Below are 17262 nucleotides of genomic sequence, written 5' to 3'. Positions count from 1 at the left end.
ACAGCGCCAGTGGTGCAAAATGTAATTAATACAGTGTTTTCTTGTTAGCCGGCTTTGGTGCTTCCCATTTTCCGGCGAAAAGTCTCATTTCCTGTGAAGATAGTGTCCTAGTTGGTGGTATAAATTGTGAATTTTGCAAATCTGGATGAGTTATGTGAGATTATGATCACCGCTTCTGAGCCTCTGGTAAGAAATACATAATCGCAATTGAAAGTCCCCCATGAAAAAGTTTGGTTATGTGTATTTTTCTTTGCAGGAATTTATTCCCCGGGGACGTCAGGCGGTGGAGACACATCCTGGCCCCTCTATGCAACATCAGGACAGCAATGTCCCACCTGGAGACAATTTGCTGCTATATCGCCTGCAGAATTTCAGTATATCATCCGATGAGACTACTGCAGAATTTTGGCACTTGGAAGAGGTCTTTGAGGAGCCCCAGCGCGACGAGGAGGATGAATTTGGTGAGTCTGGAAGTATATCCAATCTCAATTTTCTCCACACCTATCAAGCCAACTCCGAGGATGAGTTGTATGTGAAGGGAAATACTGCTGTGTGGAGTCAGGGATTGCAGGGTGATGATGATCATGTTGCTCCTCGGGTTTGCTTCACCTGTGACACTCCCATCAAATTTGCCTTTTTCTGCACTCCGTCATTCATGGAATCGGACAATAGTGCGGATTCTGAGGATGCCGAGAGTAAGGATGTGAAGCGTCGTGGGATTTGTTTGATTGATTCCACGAGTCTTCGGGTCTATCGCGATGATGGGGAGGATTTTCTGTGTGCTCTGGAATTTCAAGTGTCCAATGTGTGGAATACTGAGCATGGAATTTTGCTAGAGAAGGAAGCATCGTCAATGATGCTTCAGCCCGATACAGTCTTGCCAATGCCAAGAGTATTTTCCCTAACGCATCCTCTCGATGAAATGTCTCCAGTTCTCATTAAGAGTTTCACTGGCTGCATCAGTTACCTAACAGAAGTCGACTATAAATTGATCAGTACAGATCAGACAAATAACATTGTCCTGATGTTTGACAATAAAATCGGAAAGCATTTTGTGTGCAGCCTGAGAAAGGCAACAATTGAAGAGACAAATACAGTTGCTGGAAATACTTTTGACAGCACTGCCAATACCACATCATTCCCCGGAACACCCTATCACACTGGCCATCAGGCATCCCTATACAAATCTGCAGCTCTCTACACAACAAAAATGCACCAAAGTCATCTCCAACCCAATTTAAATACAACTTTCTGGTCATTTACCAATCGAATGTCCGGATCTCCAGCCAGTTGGGCGTCATCTAACCAAACAGCCCATCCTCGGTCATCGCAATCGCCTCTGGCGCGACTCCAGAGCTCCCTGGGACAATCGTCACCGTCAGTGAGTCTGAGGAAATTGGGCCAGGCCCAACCCTCGAAGCCCATTGTCCCTGAATTCTGCCTTGTGTACCTCTGGAGTGAACCGTCAAATGCCAAAACAGAATTCATCGAATGCGCCTCAAAGGGATTCCTGCACACAGATCTCGTGGGGCAACTCTTTCTCTGCTACCTCTTGCCCAGGAATGCAAAACTGATCCTAGTGCCAATTGTCAGAACAAAGGAATCAGAGTTTCATTTCTTTGGAAAGACGACGGCGATCAAGGCAAAAGATGCCACAGTGTTGAACAGGATGAATATGATCACAGTTCTGGCGCCCTGTGGCACAATTATGCTCTATTCGGGGCCAGTTAATGTGGGAAAAGTTCACGTGGGCGGAGTCCTGTCGAGTTTTGCTCTAATGGACAGATTGGGCTCACTGAATTTTCCCCGGAGGAGCAGTTTGCTGCCAACAGCTCCGCCAGAGTCGCAAATTGAAGATGAACTGAATATGTTTTCACCGGTTCATCCACTCTCATCGGCCAGCACGAGCAAGTAAGTACTCAGTTACCATATTTTCCCTACCAATTCCTTAAACGTCCAGAGTTCTAAACCTTTAACGAAGAGACATTTTTAACGGACTAAAAATCAATAATAAAAATTAAAATGGGAAACATAATCAATGATAAGTCTTACATCTAACCTTGGAAAGTCCAGCAGAGTCTGATTCTGTGTATTTTGTGCTTCTATGAACGATAGGCACAAAAATAGCCCAAAAATTTAAGTAATTTTTCTGACAATACCAATGAATAACATTTTTCGCTTTAATGAAAAATATTACGTATGAGTATTGTAGTTTATATTGCCAAAAGGGTTTTGCTTAAAAAAAATTGGAAGTATAAAAAATAAATAAAATCAATTATGAATTTGAAAATTTAAAAATTCGCCATTTTTGAACTTAAATATTTATTACATAGCAAATAGCTGAAGACTTGCAAAAAATATTGTAGATTCCTTCAACTTTCTACTTTACAATTATGTACAGACATAAGAAAAAAATAACTTTAGGTTACAATTCTGCAAAATTTCGCGTTGAAATAAATAAAAAACTTTTAACTTCCTTACGAGGCCAAAATTTTGCGTTGCAGAAAAAGCTTTTTTAATTCCGTGACTTCCTAAGGCGTACAATTGTTCTAAAGGCTTTCATGGCGCCCATAAACCTCTAAAGAAGCATTTTGCCCTCATATTTTGACAAGATTTCGTGTTGAAATAAAAAGGGACACTTTAAATTCTTTCAGGTTCTTTTTTGGGGCGCCTAATTTGTTGCAGAGCTTTCTTGGTGCCCCTCTTGGCTCCTGAAATGCATTTTATCCTTATTATTCTTTCAAGATTTCGAGTTGAAATAAGAAAAAAACTTCAAAATATTAAATTAAAATTGTGCTGAAAATACGTATAGCTCAAGTATAAGATTATTCAGATTGTGTATAAAACTTGTACTTCTCAGATATTGTGCATGAAATCTGCATAGTTCAAAACGGTTTATATCGTGCTAAAAACACGCACAGCTGTTAAACATAAAACGATTAAGATTAAGAAAACTGTTAAAAATTTAGATTCAATTTTGTTTGAGCTATGCAGGACTTATGCTCAATTTTAACCATTTTATTCTTGAGCTGTGCGCGGCTGTACCGGTTTTGACGAGCACCATCTGTTTTAGGAAGTCCAACCGCTGTGCATGTTTTCAGCACAATCTTAACCATTTCCTGCTTAAGCAGTGCATGTTTTCAAAATAATCTTAATCGAAATATCATTCTTCAAAATTTTGATTTTTTAATGTTGATCAAGGAGAGCTTCCACTTTTCCGTTTAACTTTTATTAAAAATAATTAAAATTTCACTGAATTTTCAAAATTAAACCTGTTAAACTCAAAAATTAAAGTTAAATTTTTCAAGAAATATACTACTCAATGATACTAATAGTAGGGTGGAATCACCAGTTCTCGCCAGTGCCCCACTTCTCGCCACTTACATTGAAATCGCTATTTTTCGCAATTTATGAAATAAATGAGTCGCAATTTTTTTGTATTGTTTCTGCTTCTACGCATAGAATCGAAAAATAATAATTATTCGTTTTGGATTCACGATTTTGATCACTTTTTAGAGCAATATTTTAAGCAAGTGCATCGAATCCAACATCTCTTACCAAATGTACTAAGTGTCGTCAAATTTTCATCAGGCCAAAAATACCTATTTGGGTAAATAATTTGTCTATTGAATATTTAATTGCACTTGTAGAATACATAAAATTTGTATTTAGTCAATTAATATTTCATTTTATATTATTTTTGTATAAAAATGAGGCATGGCGAGAAGTGGTAATATTCTGGAATTGATTTTACCACCTGTCGCCATATCTTTTCAATAGGCGACGCAAACTTCACTTCGTACATTCTCAGTTGTCAAATCTGCATTGTTTACTTTCTGCAAAAGCCCCATAATTTGATTTCTCAAATAAAAGTGAAGAAAAATCATTTAAAGAGAGTAATAATAAAGTGATCACAAGGAAAGAGAAATGGTGAATGTATTCTTTTCATAGCATTGCCTAAAATAACCGAGTGTGGTTCTTTTCAAGTGGGTGGCGAGAAGTGGTTACAAATTTTACAAAACTGGCGAAAAGTGGTAAAAAGTGGCGACGAAATGGTTATTTTTGCATTATTAATAAAAATCAGTTTTTTAAGTAGTCCAGCGTTATGTTCTAGGATTATTGTTTTCACGTATCTAGAGCCAATACATCTAAGTAACTTTGTGTCAAATTTGACTTATCTTGTAACAAGGATTCAAAAGTTATGATTAAATGAATTTAATTTTTTCCTAAACATGGCGATAGCCGGTTATTCCACCCTAAAAAAAATAAAATTTTTAAGAATGGGGTTTTTCTGAAAACCATTTTCATATTTTTTCAAAAAAAAAAGACTTGAACATATAATCCAAAATTGAATAGTTTTAAACAAAAGAAAATTATCTTTAAAATAAAAACAGAGCAAGAAAAAAATCTTAATTCGTTCCCGAGATAGAGCACTTTAAAATTTTCATTAAAACTCGCAAGTGATAAAGCACGAGACGCTATCTTTGATATCCTTTATCTGGGCCAGGAATTTTTTTTCTGGCAAAAAGGAAAAATATGTATATACTGAATTGATACAAAGATGAATAACTTTAGACAAAACGTAAAGGTTTTATGATGAAGACGGGAACAAATAAGATAGGTTAAATATGTGTTTTTTGGTGGCGCTTCAACCTCCACAATTTTTACCGTGGTAAGGGCGCCTTCGCATACAACCGCACCCCCGCATAAGTGTCTAAATACGCCACTGGATTCGAGAGAGCAATGTGGAATTCAGAACGTATTGACATTTTCAGAAAAAAAATCATGCATTCTCTACAATTTTTTTTGTTATGTCCTGAACAGTTTTACGATTTAAGTCGAGAGATGGCTTAACGTAATTATAAACCAAATAATGATCATACTAGAATCCGATGAGTTCGAATCCGTCGCTGTGATCGCACCAAATAGCCAAGACAACAACCTTTTTTTCGGGTGAGTCGCTGACATCAGCGAGAAAGTGAAATCTAAAAAAAAAAGAAATGAAAAAGCATTTTTAACGTGCTATCACCGTGCTATCATACTAGGGATTTTTCCAATTTGTAAATTCAATTTAATTCTCAGATGAATTTCGCAAAACGTTATTTTCCACTAAAAACCAATTAAATTCATAGATCTGCCCTTATTTATTAATAAAAACTAATACTTGGTCCATAAAAACCTGTTTAAATATGTTAAAATAGCATAAATGTGATTGCTCAATTAAATTTGAATTCAGCAAATTAAAATGTTAAAATTGTTTATTAATTTCAATTTTATTGCAGTTAAACAAGTAGTCTTTTGAACCAAATTGTTCTTATTAAATTTATTTACTCATAATTAATATTATTTGTGGCCAAAAGAAAATAAAAAAAGTACAGTGATTAGTGATAAACTTGTACGCGAACGAAGCTTCAGTATCGGGAGTAATTTGCTGAGTTCCTCCAAAGCAATTCGAAAGAAATTGTTGTTTCAAGAAATTGCAGTTTGGAGTCTCCTCATGAGCCCCCTTGCCTACAACCCTTTCTTCTGGCTTTGGGGATTCTTTTGCATAACAGATAAGTAACTTATGAGACATTTTAAGTGCTATCACACATTTTCCGGAGTCATTCACAATCAAAAATCTCGCGGCACTATTTAAAGTTGAGCAAATTTCTTGCAAAATGTGTCTTATCTGTGAGAATTTTCAAGTAAATTCTAAAAATCTTATAATGCTCAATTGAATCAATTGCTCAATTGGCTCAATTAAATTTAAAATTAAATTGTGAAAATCCTAGTGTGATAGCACCGTGAAGGAAATAAAATAAATAAATGAAAGAAAAGCAAGACAATTAAATGTTAAATTTAATTTCTTTGCGATTTCATTCTCATTTCTTAATACAAGCGATCTGTATATTAAAATAAAAAAATTTCGAGTGAAGAAAATATCGACTTATCAGAATATAAGTCGATTTTTTGCAAAATTCGTTTTTTTCGCTTCTCGGGCACTCCTCGACACCTTGTACCCTCCCTGGGAATATTATACCGGAAAGTTAATTATTCCCAAAGTTATAGGAGTTTCAAATCTTAAAATTTCAATACTCAGCTTGAAATAGCTCTCTTGTGAAGTTAGCCATTCGCGACTTATTCATTTTATATTCTGAACCGTCGATATATAAAAGCAAAAGAATTTTCAACCATCAATGTCAAGCGAAATAAAGCTTAGTAGTTTCCCTCTAAAAATATGTTTTTTGGGATTTCTCGAAATATAGGAATAAAATGTATTAAGATTATATACGTACATACTAATTACTCTTAATAATGGGTTTTCAAAGTCGAAGTTTAGAAAGGCCCTAGAGAGCGTATTTCTCTACCGCATGGCATCGTGTTTGAACTCGTCAGAAATGTCTTGGAATTTCTGACAAATCTGAAGCGATTTCTAATGGTTATTCCTTAGACACACTTATGGCTAAAGTCCAGAGACGACTAAGCTCCTTCATAGCCCAATCAGTTTGAGTCACATTACAAACGAAGCTTAGCATTCACTGGTACCCACAAAACATAGCTTTTGGGGGGTTAACACGCACAGCTCAATCATAAAACAGTTAAGATTGCACTTAAAAACACGCAAAGTCTACTCATTCATGTTTTCATTTCATTCTTAACCGTTTTATGAATGGTCTGTGCGTGTTTTAAGCTCAATTTTATCCATTTTATGAGTAGACTGCGTGTTTTTAAGCCCAATTTTAACCGTTTTATGATTGAGCTGTGCGTGTTCTACGCACATTTTAGATAATTTTATGCTTAAGCGGTGTGTGTTTTATATACAATCTTTACCCTTTCTAATTCTCAAAAAATACAAGCATTCCTAAAATGAACAAAAATTCAGGACACAGTTTTAAGAAATTTTACTGCTCGAACTCAAAAATTAAATATACAAAAAATCCTTTATGAAGAATTCACCTTAGTTTTAGAGTAAACTTTCTTGATTTTAGTATCAGACTACTCTCGATATAAGATTTCCCAAAATACCTTATAGGAGTAATATAATTGATTTTAAGATAAAAGTTACCAAATTACCTATATATGACCTTGCCTCAGAGTTACGGTTTTGGCCGCATTTTGTATGGAATGGCCCCACTGTGAAAGTCTAATTCCACCCTTGGGTAATTGTTCCTGGCTTCCTCTATCTCTAGAGAATCTCAGCTGGAATAAGTTAATCTGGGTTCTATGCAAGTGTTCATTTTCGACTACAAGAATCAGGACGGTCAGGACGTAACTCTGAATAAGAAGAGTTTTGTTCAATACAATATCCCTTTTGGTGCAATTTTTTACCATCCCACTGTCTAGTTCTACCCCCGGTTAGTTGATAAAAAAAATGCCAGTAGTGTGCAATAAATATTCCTTTTCCAGGAATACTGCTGGAAGCACTTGCATAGGACTTCGGGATCCCACGGGAAATCGACTGAATCTGATGTATTCAGGTGGTAAGTTATTTCGAATAACTCTGCCATTAATCTGTGAGAATAGCCTTGTTGCACGATGCCTTTTGACCCTGAGGCAAGTGTTGAACAGTGATATGGCTATTCAGGTGATGGTAAAGTGGTATGGTATTAAAAATGCCCCGGGTACTACAAATATGACCCCAAATAAGGAGTGGACAATGTTCAAAAATCTCCTACTTGAAATGCTTGGACGTTCCTCCAATAGTCCTGATGCATCATCAAGTTCTCAGTCAAATGTGTCGTCGGAAGAACCGAAAAAACGTAGGAGGAATGACAATTCAAATGGTTCGGATTCTGATTGGGAGTATTTGATGCAGATGCGTCGGGAGAGTACGTTTATGGCACGAGGGTGTGGTGGAGAGAATGTAGAAGCAATTCCTATGAAAAATGACACTTCTACTCTTCTCTTTGCACATTTACCACTGATACTGTTCTCCCTGCATCTTCTGTATGAAGATTTGAAGCTCAGTATGAGTACACAACAATATCTTCAGCCTATGGCTGAGTTTCTCTATCAACTTGCAATGGATCTCAATTTAGATCAATATTGCCTTCACTATTATTTGGATTTTCCGCATTTAGCACAGAAAATCTCTATGAGTTACTTAACGGAGACGGATTTGACAAGTTTGCAGAATCTCAATTTAATCTTGTCTACTGCTATCCCGAGGATATATAAGCATGTGTATGATATTGTGAAGTTGGATAGAGATTCTCAATTGGAAACACTCGAGGCGTTTCCGTATGTGGCAAAGGTGAATAGTTTGTCGCGGAAGATCATAAAGGCAATTGTGTATTTCCATTTTGGGGAGGAAGCATCGAAAAAATGTGTTCGGGAGTATGTTCCGGTGACGGGAAAAGTTGTTGCGGATGAAGATGGGGTGTCGTTGAAAAATATTGGGATAAATAGAGAGGTGATTTCACAACTGCCGCCAGCGATTAATTTTGTGATTATTCAGTTTTTGGAGAGATATAAATCAAATCCACCTCTTGGATGTGACAGTGATACATATAGATTACTTCTGAGGTCAGATCTTGTGTCACATGCTTCGTGTGGGGAGGAGAGTAAGAAATTTGTAGATACGAGGAAGTATGCCAATGAACATTCCCTAACACCTCGTGTAACGCAAAATCCCACGTTAAATGGGAAGACCGAGGGGCGAGCTGAGGAAGATGGCATGGAAGATATTGATTCAAAACTCTTCTGTCTTCGTTTTCCGGATGATTTGCGTATCCATGAGGTACGACGGTTGCTCAATAGTGCCAATCCTGTGACCATTGACATTGTTCAAGGGCCTAATGTCACGGATCATGATTTCATTGAGGAGAAGGAAAAGCAACTTTTTTCTCTGTGTACACGAACTATGGCTTTGCCTTTGGGTAGAGGGATGTTTACATTGCGAACAACCAATCCAACATCAACGGAATCTCTGCCAATTCCCAAACTCTGCCTCACTGGCAAAGAAATTCTCAAAGGGGCAACAATTGAATTGCAGCAAATTGAAGTGCCACCAAATATGAATTGTTGGCCGCTATTTCACAATGGCGTAGCAGCTGGACTTAGAATAACGCCACAGGCAAAGGATATTGATTCAACATGGATTGTTTACAATAAACCCAAAGGATCATCTGATGTTTCCATTGAGCATGCTGGACTTTTGATGGCTCTTGGCCTCAATGGGCATCTCAAGAGTTTGTCATTCATGAGTATCTACGACTATCTACGGAAATGTGATGAAATGACGAGTATTGGACTTCTATTGGGCATATCGGCAGCTCATAGGAAATCTATGGATATGACCATTACCAAACTTCTAAGTGTTCACATTGAGGCTCTTTTGCCGCCAACAGCTCTTGAATTGGATATCCAACAAAATACCCAAGTGGCTACCCTAATGGGAGTTGGGCTAGTTTATGAAGGTACAGCAAAGCGTCATATGGCCGAGATTCTACTTCAGGAAATCGGAAGACCTCCCGGTCCGGAGATGGAAAATTGCGTAGAGAGAGAATCTTACGCATTAACGGCAGGATTAGCCCTTGGACTCGTGACGCTTGGTCAGGGAGAGACTCCAACGGGCCTTCGAGATCTCGAACTGCCAGATACACTGCACTATTACATGATAGGGGGCAACAAACGACCACTAACAGGGGCTCAAAGAGAGAAGTACAAATTGCCGTCCTTCCAAATTCGCGAAGGAGACACAGTCAATATTGACGTGACAGCTCCAGGAGCAACTCTAGCCCTAGGATTGATGTTCCTACAGACGGGCAATCAAGCAGTAGCCAATTGGATGATGCCACCGGATACGAGGTACTTGCTAGACTTTGTACGACCAGATCTACTGATGTTGCGCATGATTTCACGTGGTCTCATCATGTGGGATAGTGTTGAGCCGACAAAAGAATGGCTCAATCAGCAATTCCCAGCTGCTCTGCAATTTGACCTCAAACGTGGTCCAGATCCAGAGGATACAAGTGACATTGACCATGAAGCTCACTGTCAGGCATACTGCAATATTACCACAGGTGCTGCCTTCTGTATGGGTCTCAGGTATGCAGGAACGGAAAATCCCATAGCATACAAGACACTCAAGGATCTAGTTAAACTTTTCCTGTCCATGGGTGGGCAGTATGTTGGAGAGTATGCAGGAAAAGCCACTGTTGAATCTTGCCTGACAATGATTGTTCTTTCGCTGTCACTGATCTTTGCTGGATCTGGAAATCTTGATATCTTGCGAATAATAAGGCTTCTGAGGACGCGAATTGGCGCAACGAATGCTCATGTGACTTATGGATCTCACATGGCTCTTCATATGGCACTGGGATTCCTTTTCCTAGGTGCTGGACGGTATACTCTGTCTACAAGTCAGAGTGCCATTGCGGCTCTTGTGTGTTCGCTCTTTCCCAAATTTCCCACTCACAGCAATGACAATCGATACCATCTACAGGCATTTCGTCATCTCTACGTACTTGCCATTGAAGCAAGGCTGTTCCTGCCCAGAGATGTTGATACAGGGAAATTGAGCCTCTGCAACTTGGCGTAAGTTATTGATTTCTTTTTATGCAATAATTTTTTATTTCATTTTCAGTCAATTTTCCGATATTTTGATCAAAAGAGATGGCAAAGCGTCCCAGCTTTGCATGGTGCTTGAACTCACGAGAAGGAGCTATCCTGTCGGAATCGCACTTTAATGAAACAACTTTATCCATTGACAGTCAGTGTAATACTTATTTATTTATTGATTGAGTCAACGACTCCTGTATATCATTGCCGTTCTGAATATGGATAGGGAAGTGAGCGTGTATGACAGCCTACTGATGCGGTTTTGCGTTAGTGTGTGACTTTTAGAATGTTCAGTTGTTTACATGCGGAATGCTCCCACATTTTCTTAGTTTTTCGCTAATTTCTTAAGTTTTTGTGACAAAATAACATTCAAATTACATAAAACAAGTGATTTTAAACATATAGTGATGGAAAACTAGTGAAAAAAGTCCAAGAAATGGTTAAACTCGCTAAAAAAGAAAACGAAACATAACCTAAATTTTGAATTTATTTTCTACAAGATTGAAGCTCAGTTGCACACTTAATCGTGATTAAATCTTGGAAAAGTGGATAACCTAAGTGGATGTCTGGATAACCTAAGACTGATTTTAGTGATAAAAACCAGAAATTGAGTGATTTTTTGTAGTTTTGAATGACTCAAAATACGGGAATAACTCCAGAATATACAACATATTCTACTTACTAACGTAGAACATAATAATCAAAATAACTATATGACGATTCTGGAGAGAGGAAATCTTGTTCATGCATCGGATGACGTAAAGTTTATGGTCTTTCACATGGCCTGTATTGTTGAAGAACTAGTGGAAAGTGACCGTAAACTTGAATTTTTCAAAGACAATACCTTAAGTGCATTGATAGAAGTTACATTAGAAAGTGTAGATCCAAAAAGAGACACCAAAAAGAGTTCGAATTTCGAAGTACTCAAGTGTTAAAATGTGACGGTCTTAACATTTTTGTGAGGAAAAACAGAACAACGACGTTTACTGTTCTTGCCCTAGTATTTAATCACTCCATAATCACTGAGTAACTCTTTTGCCAGCTTTTTAGTGCATTCATAAATTTTCCCCACCTTGTTCGAAAATTTAGTATGAAAATTCGAAATTGAACTTGAATTCTTCTAACATCAACAACTTTTTGTCCAAATAGAGTTCCATTTACCTTTTATCGAAAACACTATTGGAGAATCAAAATCTACTTCTGTTTGGGCTCATTAGATATTATAGTTTTTTTTATTCAAGTATTTGATTGTCGAAATCTCGAATCTTCTTCTTGAGACCTCCCATCAAGGTCTGTACAAGATCATCACCGCGGTTCTTGTTTGTTTCATTCCATTTTTTCTTGAACTCCTCGATGTTCTCGACGCGTTTAGCCTTATTCTTCAGATCGTATTTGATAATAGCCCAATATGTTTCAACTGAACGGAGATTTGGAGTATTTGGCGGATTCATCTCCTTGGGTACACAACGAATGTTCTCCTCGTACCATTCTTTGGTTGCTATTGAGTTCGGGGGTATGACATGGCATCTGTACAGAGGCAAAAGGCGTTTTTGGAGGCACTCTGTGATGTAAATTGACGAGTTCATGTTGCCCTACATGAATAACGCCTTGCTCTGACGTCCACATGAGCAGATCGCTATCCAAACCATGTATTTTTTTGGAAACTTTTCATAATTTTTGTACCTGTACTTTTTCTTACATCCTGTGCGAGACTTTGCGGTGTAATATTGTTGTCCTGGTAATTGTTTGATGTCTCCTTTTACGTATGTTTCATCATCCATCAAGATGTACCCACTAAAGCTAGACATCATCTTATCGTGCAGCCTTCGAGCTCGTGTTTTAGCTGACTGACTGTACATCCGTGCGATGAGGGGCTGCTTGGGCCTTAAAAGTCTTCAGTCCATTCCTCTTTTTGATTTTGTGCACAAGACTGGGAGAACACTTAAGTTTTTTAGCCATATCCCTCACAGATGTCGAAGGATTGTTCTTGTAGCGCATGATCACCTTTTTCTCCAAATCTCGATCTCCAATACCCCGATTATTCCACATCCAGGTTTCTGGGCCGTGGTTTTACTGTCGAGGAATCGAAGAATCACCTTCCGGACGGTCTGACGTGACGTATTTGTGAGTTTTCCAAGGTTCGCGTAATTGATTCCAGGATTTTTTAGATACGTGTGTACATACACGATCAGTTCCCTTCTCTTTTCCATTATTATTTCTTATCTCAGTGAATAATGAACAGAATTTGATAAGAGTTTCACCATAAGAAAGGTAAAAACACGTGTTACAATGTGTACATTTCAGCAACGAAAGTTTCCTGTTTGAACACCGTTCAGCAAATGTAAATCCTTACGGGCTGGGAAAAAGCGAACGCAGTTGAAGCAATAGTTCTCTTTGATGGCCACCACTTTCTAAACATTTGGGAGGCCACCACCATCGCGACAAGTCGAACAGAACTCTACCCAGCAAAGAAAGTTCGCGGTTGGTACCACAATACAAGAAAACCTGAACAACTACCAGTCACCTCATGGGAATTTAACATAGCGTGACCCTTTGTGACTACTAGTCAATACACATTCAGTGGCGCTGGAGCGGTGGCCACCGCTCTGAACCAGAAGAAGTTTATCATGGAGGCCACCGCGCTCCGAACAAATTAAGAGGCCGCCACCGTCACAGCCTATTCAACCGCGAATGATTTTCGTTGCTGGGTATCGTTGCTGGGATACAACGAAAATGCGGAGCTAAGATTTTAAGATTTAAGATTTATCTATGGGTCGGTTATATTCCTTGCGGAACCGCTGCACCCAGGCCACTTATTTGGGCCCATTATGCACTCCCCATTCTCCTGTTCTATCTTAACCCATAAGGCGAGTAAACCTGCTCCATATCACAGTGCTCTGTGTGCGTTCTGATACACACAGTACCGCATTATATCACGGTAAACCAACCTTGGTTTGTGGATCTGGGCAGTGAATGAGTATTTGTATTCGACTGAACTCTGCATGTCGAAACTTATTTCCTATACCAACCTCTCTTTTTAGGCGGTTCACTGTCAATGTATTGGCATTACTTTCCTATTCATTCACTGGGCGAATTCGAGACTATTACAGCAGCTGAAAAATCTGCAGCTGCCTGGTCTCGAACCCTCGACCTCACAGTCACAGAGCCACTGCTCTATCCACTGATCCACTGAGGCCCTTTAAAAAAAAATAAATAAATGCGGAGCTAGTGACATCTGTCTTAAAAATATCAAATCATTTGGTACAATCTTGTCGTGCACACGCTTTATTTTGGAGGATCTTTTGAGTGATTTATGAATCGGTTTAACCCTTTAACTCTTTCGTCTCTTTTGGGACTCTGAGTACCCAAAGCAGCAAATGAATGTTCTGTGAAAAATAATGTTTTTTAATTATTTAGAACTGATAAAAATCCTATTCTTGTGGATGATTACAAACTATAAGGATGTCCAAATGTAAGATATTTTTTGTAGGACCTCAATTAATACCTGAGCTTAGATATTTTTGATTAAAAAATTGTGAAATTTCCTTGCAGCATATACTGCGGTCCGGAAAGAGTTAAGGACGAGAAGGTCAAAAATCGGAGGTCAGAAAAAATCACTTTTTCTGAGTTATTAGAGCAATACATAACTTTAGATGACCGTAGGTAAAAATTAATTTTTGGGTCACCGGTGACCCAATCGTCCTTAAAGGGTTAAATCAGTTGACAACCGGGAAACAGTAAATGACGCAAAGGTACTTTTGAGGTATAGCATCTAACTCAGGAGTTCCAGCACTTTGCAAAGCATGGTTACGCTTTGCCACTCCTTCTAACGGAAATGTTTGATGACAACCGGTTTTTGATAAAGTTCTATTGTAGCTTAAAAAGTTATTTTTCAAAATTGTGATTTCCTGTTGTAATTAACAAATTTCAGATGTATTAAAATAGGATCAACAGAAATCATTCAATTGCCAATAGCTCCGTGTATTCTGCCGGAATTGAATACACTGCAAACGGTGATTATGAATGATCGATACTATTGGCCCATACGATTTGATAGAGACAGCAATTGGCATCAATTGGAGTGAGTAACAGAAATAGTGTTGTTTGTTTATTCCATTTAATTTCTATCATTAAATTTAATTTGTTAACATTGTTTAACATTGCTCTCAAAATTGTACAGAAAAATTCTCGAGAAGTGTGGATGTGTCGATATTAAGAAGAGAGCTGGATGTTTATCATTACTTGAAGATCCAAATCGGCTTAAGAGTCTTCTTGCAAAGTCACTCACTTCTGAACAGTTTAGCACATGGCGGATTAAGGTAAGTGAAAGAAGAGTTTTTGACCTCAAGTGGAATTTCTCAAAAACTCGTTTATAATAGCTTCTTACATTTTTGTTTTTGGTTTAATTCTATTTCAGCCAAAGAGTCTGTTGTCCTTCTCGAGTGATACATTTGTGGAGATTTTCGTGGACAAGTTTCTGCTTGGCCTCGAAGATGTCCCAGTGTGTGATCAGGAACAGGAATTAACAGAATTGCTAATGACCCAATTCTACAATTGTCTCATTCAGGATCGTCTCGAGGCACTGCCAATTTTTATATCACTCGTTCTAATTATTCGGCGGATTAATTTTAAACCGTGCACCCAAGATATTTGGCAATTTAAAATTATTGATGCCACCCTGAAAAAATCACAGATTTCCCAGATAGATAGTCTTCTGTCGAGGGAAATTTTGCAGTCGCTTGAATTGAAGTTGATGTCTTGCATTGAGACATGGGGAAATGATTGTTTCAATCTCATGAAACAATTTCTCTTCTCGTCAAGCATTAATTTTCTTCAGGATGGAAATTTGTCAACAGTGACTCTGACAAAATTGGCCATTCTCGTTGTATTTTATGATCTTCCAATAAATGTGCTGAATTTTGTTGATCTCAGGGGACAACTGAACTATCTGGGAATGCTAGTGGAGCTGAAGCGTCTCAAACTCGATACAAACTCTATTCACTGTATTTCGAAGATTCTCCTAAATTCCATTTAAATTATCTATGTAATATGCAAAATTATTAAAAAGAAAATATTTTTGAACATGAATTGTCTTTTCACTGTCACGAACTTTACTTTATCAACAAATAGCAATGTGCCATATAATTTAATGGATGATATTCATTTTAGCTGTTATTCTTTCGTAGTCACAGCTATTGTGATACTGTGGTCTGGTCAATCACTATACTGCTCGATCTTATATTCAAGCGTCCCTTATTTTGAAGATAAGCAGTCGTCAAAATAAGGTACGCAGGGTAGGCAATATCTTCCCTTTGGAATGAGATATCTTGCAATATATCTTGCAATTTATTGAGATTAAAATCGCTCTGTTTTGGTGTTTGTCCTAAAAACATGGTCTCTTGACTTGAACCATCTTAACCTTGAATCTAATCTCGAATCTAATCCAAATCTTTTATGGTGAGTTGAGTATGTGCTCTATTTGATAATGAATTATCAAGGAGAAAAAGCTTGAAGTGCTTAAGTATCGTATACTTATAAAAGATTAATCTTATGACAAGAAGTTTCAGATTTCTTTGCTCGAATTCAAAGAGAGCAATATGCAATTCACTTTTTCCTACTTCTCCGCCGTTTGGATTTCCAAACGGTATGAGATATAGACTTCTGGTTTTCTATGACCCCTCCCCCATAAATCAACATTTCTGGCAAATGAACTTACCTAAACCACCCAGAAACATGTTTTTTAGAAGAAAGTGCCCATGCTTCGTACGATCCCCAGCTTCGTAATGAGTAATTTTTTCTTATGTTTCTGAATAAATGTGACTCCGCAATATATTTTAAAAACTGGACACTTTCCCTTGGTTTTCCAAATATGGGAGCGAGGAGTCACATTTATTGAGATACGTAGGAAAAATTTAGTCATTACGAAACTTGGGATCGTACAACGCATTTTCCTCTATACTTCAAAATTGGATTAGGCTACTTAGTTCATGTTCCAATTAATTTATCTCGGAAGAAGTCCAAATGAACATTTCATCCATAAACATAAAGGTCAACCACTCTGGAGGCCTTAGTGTTCAACCGATTTGACCACACTTGAATTTATCTGAAAGGTCTTGAAATTCCAAACACAACTGCATCGGTTCCCATCGGTAATGAATCGCTAAAGTATCCATACAGTTCTCTTCTCTATTCCACATTAAATATGTTTTAAGGTTACATCAAAGTTAAAAGTGTGTGATTTTGTGAATACTCTTTTTATCAATTTTTTTTTCATTTCCAGATGGTTTTCTGACAATTTACGGGTTAATTTAAATCGCTATGAAGTTGATATTTCTCATATTTTTCTTTTTTTCTTATTTTATTTTGTTTCCGTTTTTATTTATATATATATATTTTTTTGACTTGCCATAAATTTGTAAAAGGGAATCACCCTATTTTTTGTGAGCTTTAAATAAATTGAATTGAATATACAGTAGAGTCTCGCTATAGGCCATCGCTCTATAGTCCACAATTTATCGACTGTTGATTTCAAAACACTGATTTTAAGTTAGGTTATGTTTTTTAGTATGCGACATGCATAATTATTTTAATATTTTTGGCAAACTTTATTAAGTAGTTGTGATAATTGTGATCCACAATGAAGAGAGCAAGGACAAGTACCACAATCGCAAAGAAAGTGGAAGCCATCGAGCAATTTCAATACTAAAAATCGTTGAT

The 17262-nt window shown here is 37.5% G+C and overlaps 1 protein-coding gene across 1 annotated transcript; it reads left to right on the top strand.

Moving 5' to 3' along the window:
- The first annotated feature begins 21 nt into the window (after window positions 1–21).
- Window positions 22–15629, top strand: LOC129807984 (anaphase-promoting complex subunit 1). The gene is made up of 6 exons (XM_055857614.1): window positions 22–186; window positions 257–1911; window positions 7390–10521; window positions 14477–14626; window positions 14726–14864; window positions 14963–15629. Exons 1-6 carry the CDS (start codon window positions 163–165, stop codon window positions 15578–15580), a joined length of 5718 nt encoding a protein of 1905 aa, XP_055713589.1. The 5' UTR covers window positions 22–162; the 3' UTR covers window positions 15581–15629.
- Window positions 15630–17262: the final 1633 nt, after the last annotated feature.

This window comes from Phlebotomus papatasi, chromosome 3, assembly GCF_024763615.1.
Source record: "Phlebotomus papatasi isolate M1 chromosome 3, Ppap_2.1, whole genome shotgun sequence".
Lineage (NCBI taxonomy): Eukaryota > Metazoa > Arthropoda > Insecta > Diptera > Psychodidae > Phlebotomus > Phlebotomus papatasi.
The sequence above is the reverse complement of the archived record's forward strand: the minus strand, read 5'-3'. Positions and strand labels throughout refer to the sequence as shown.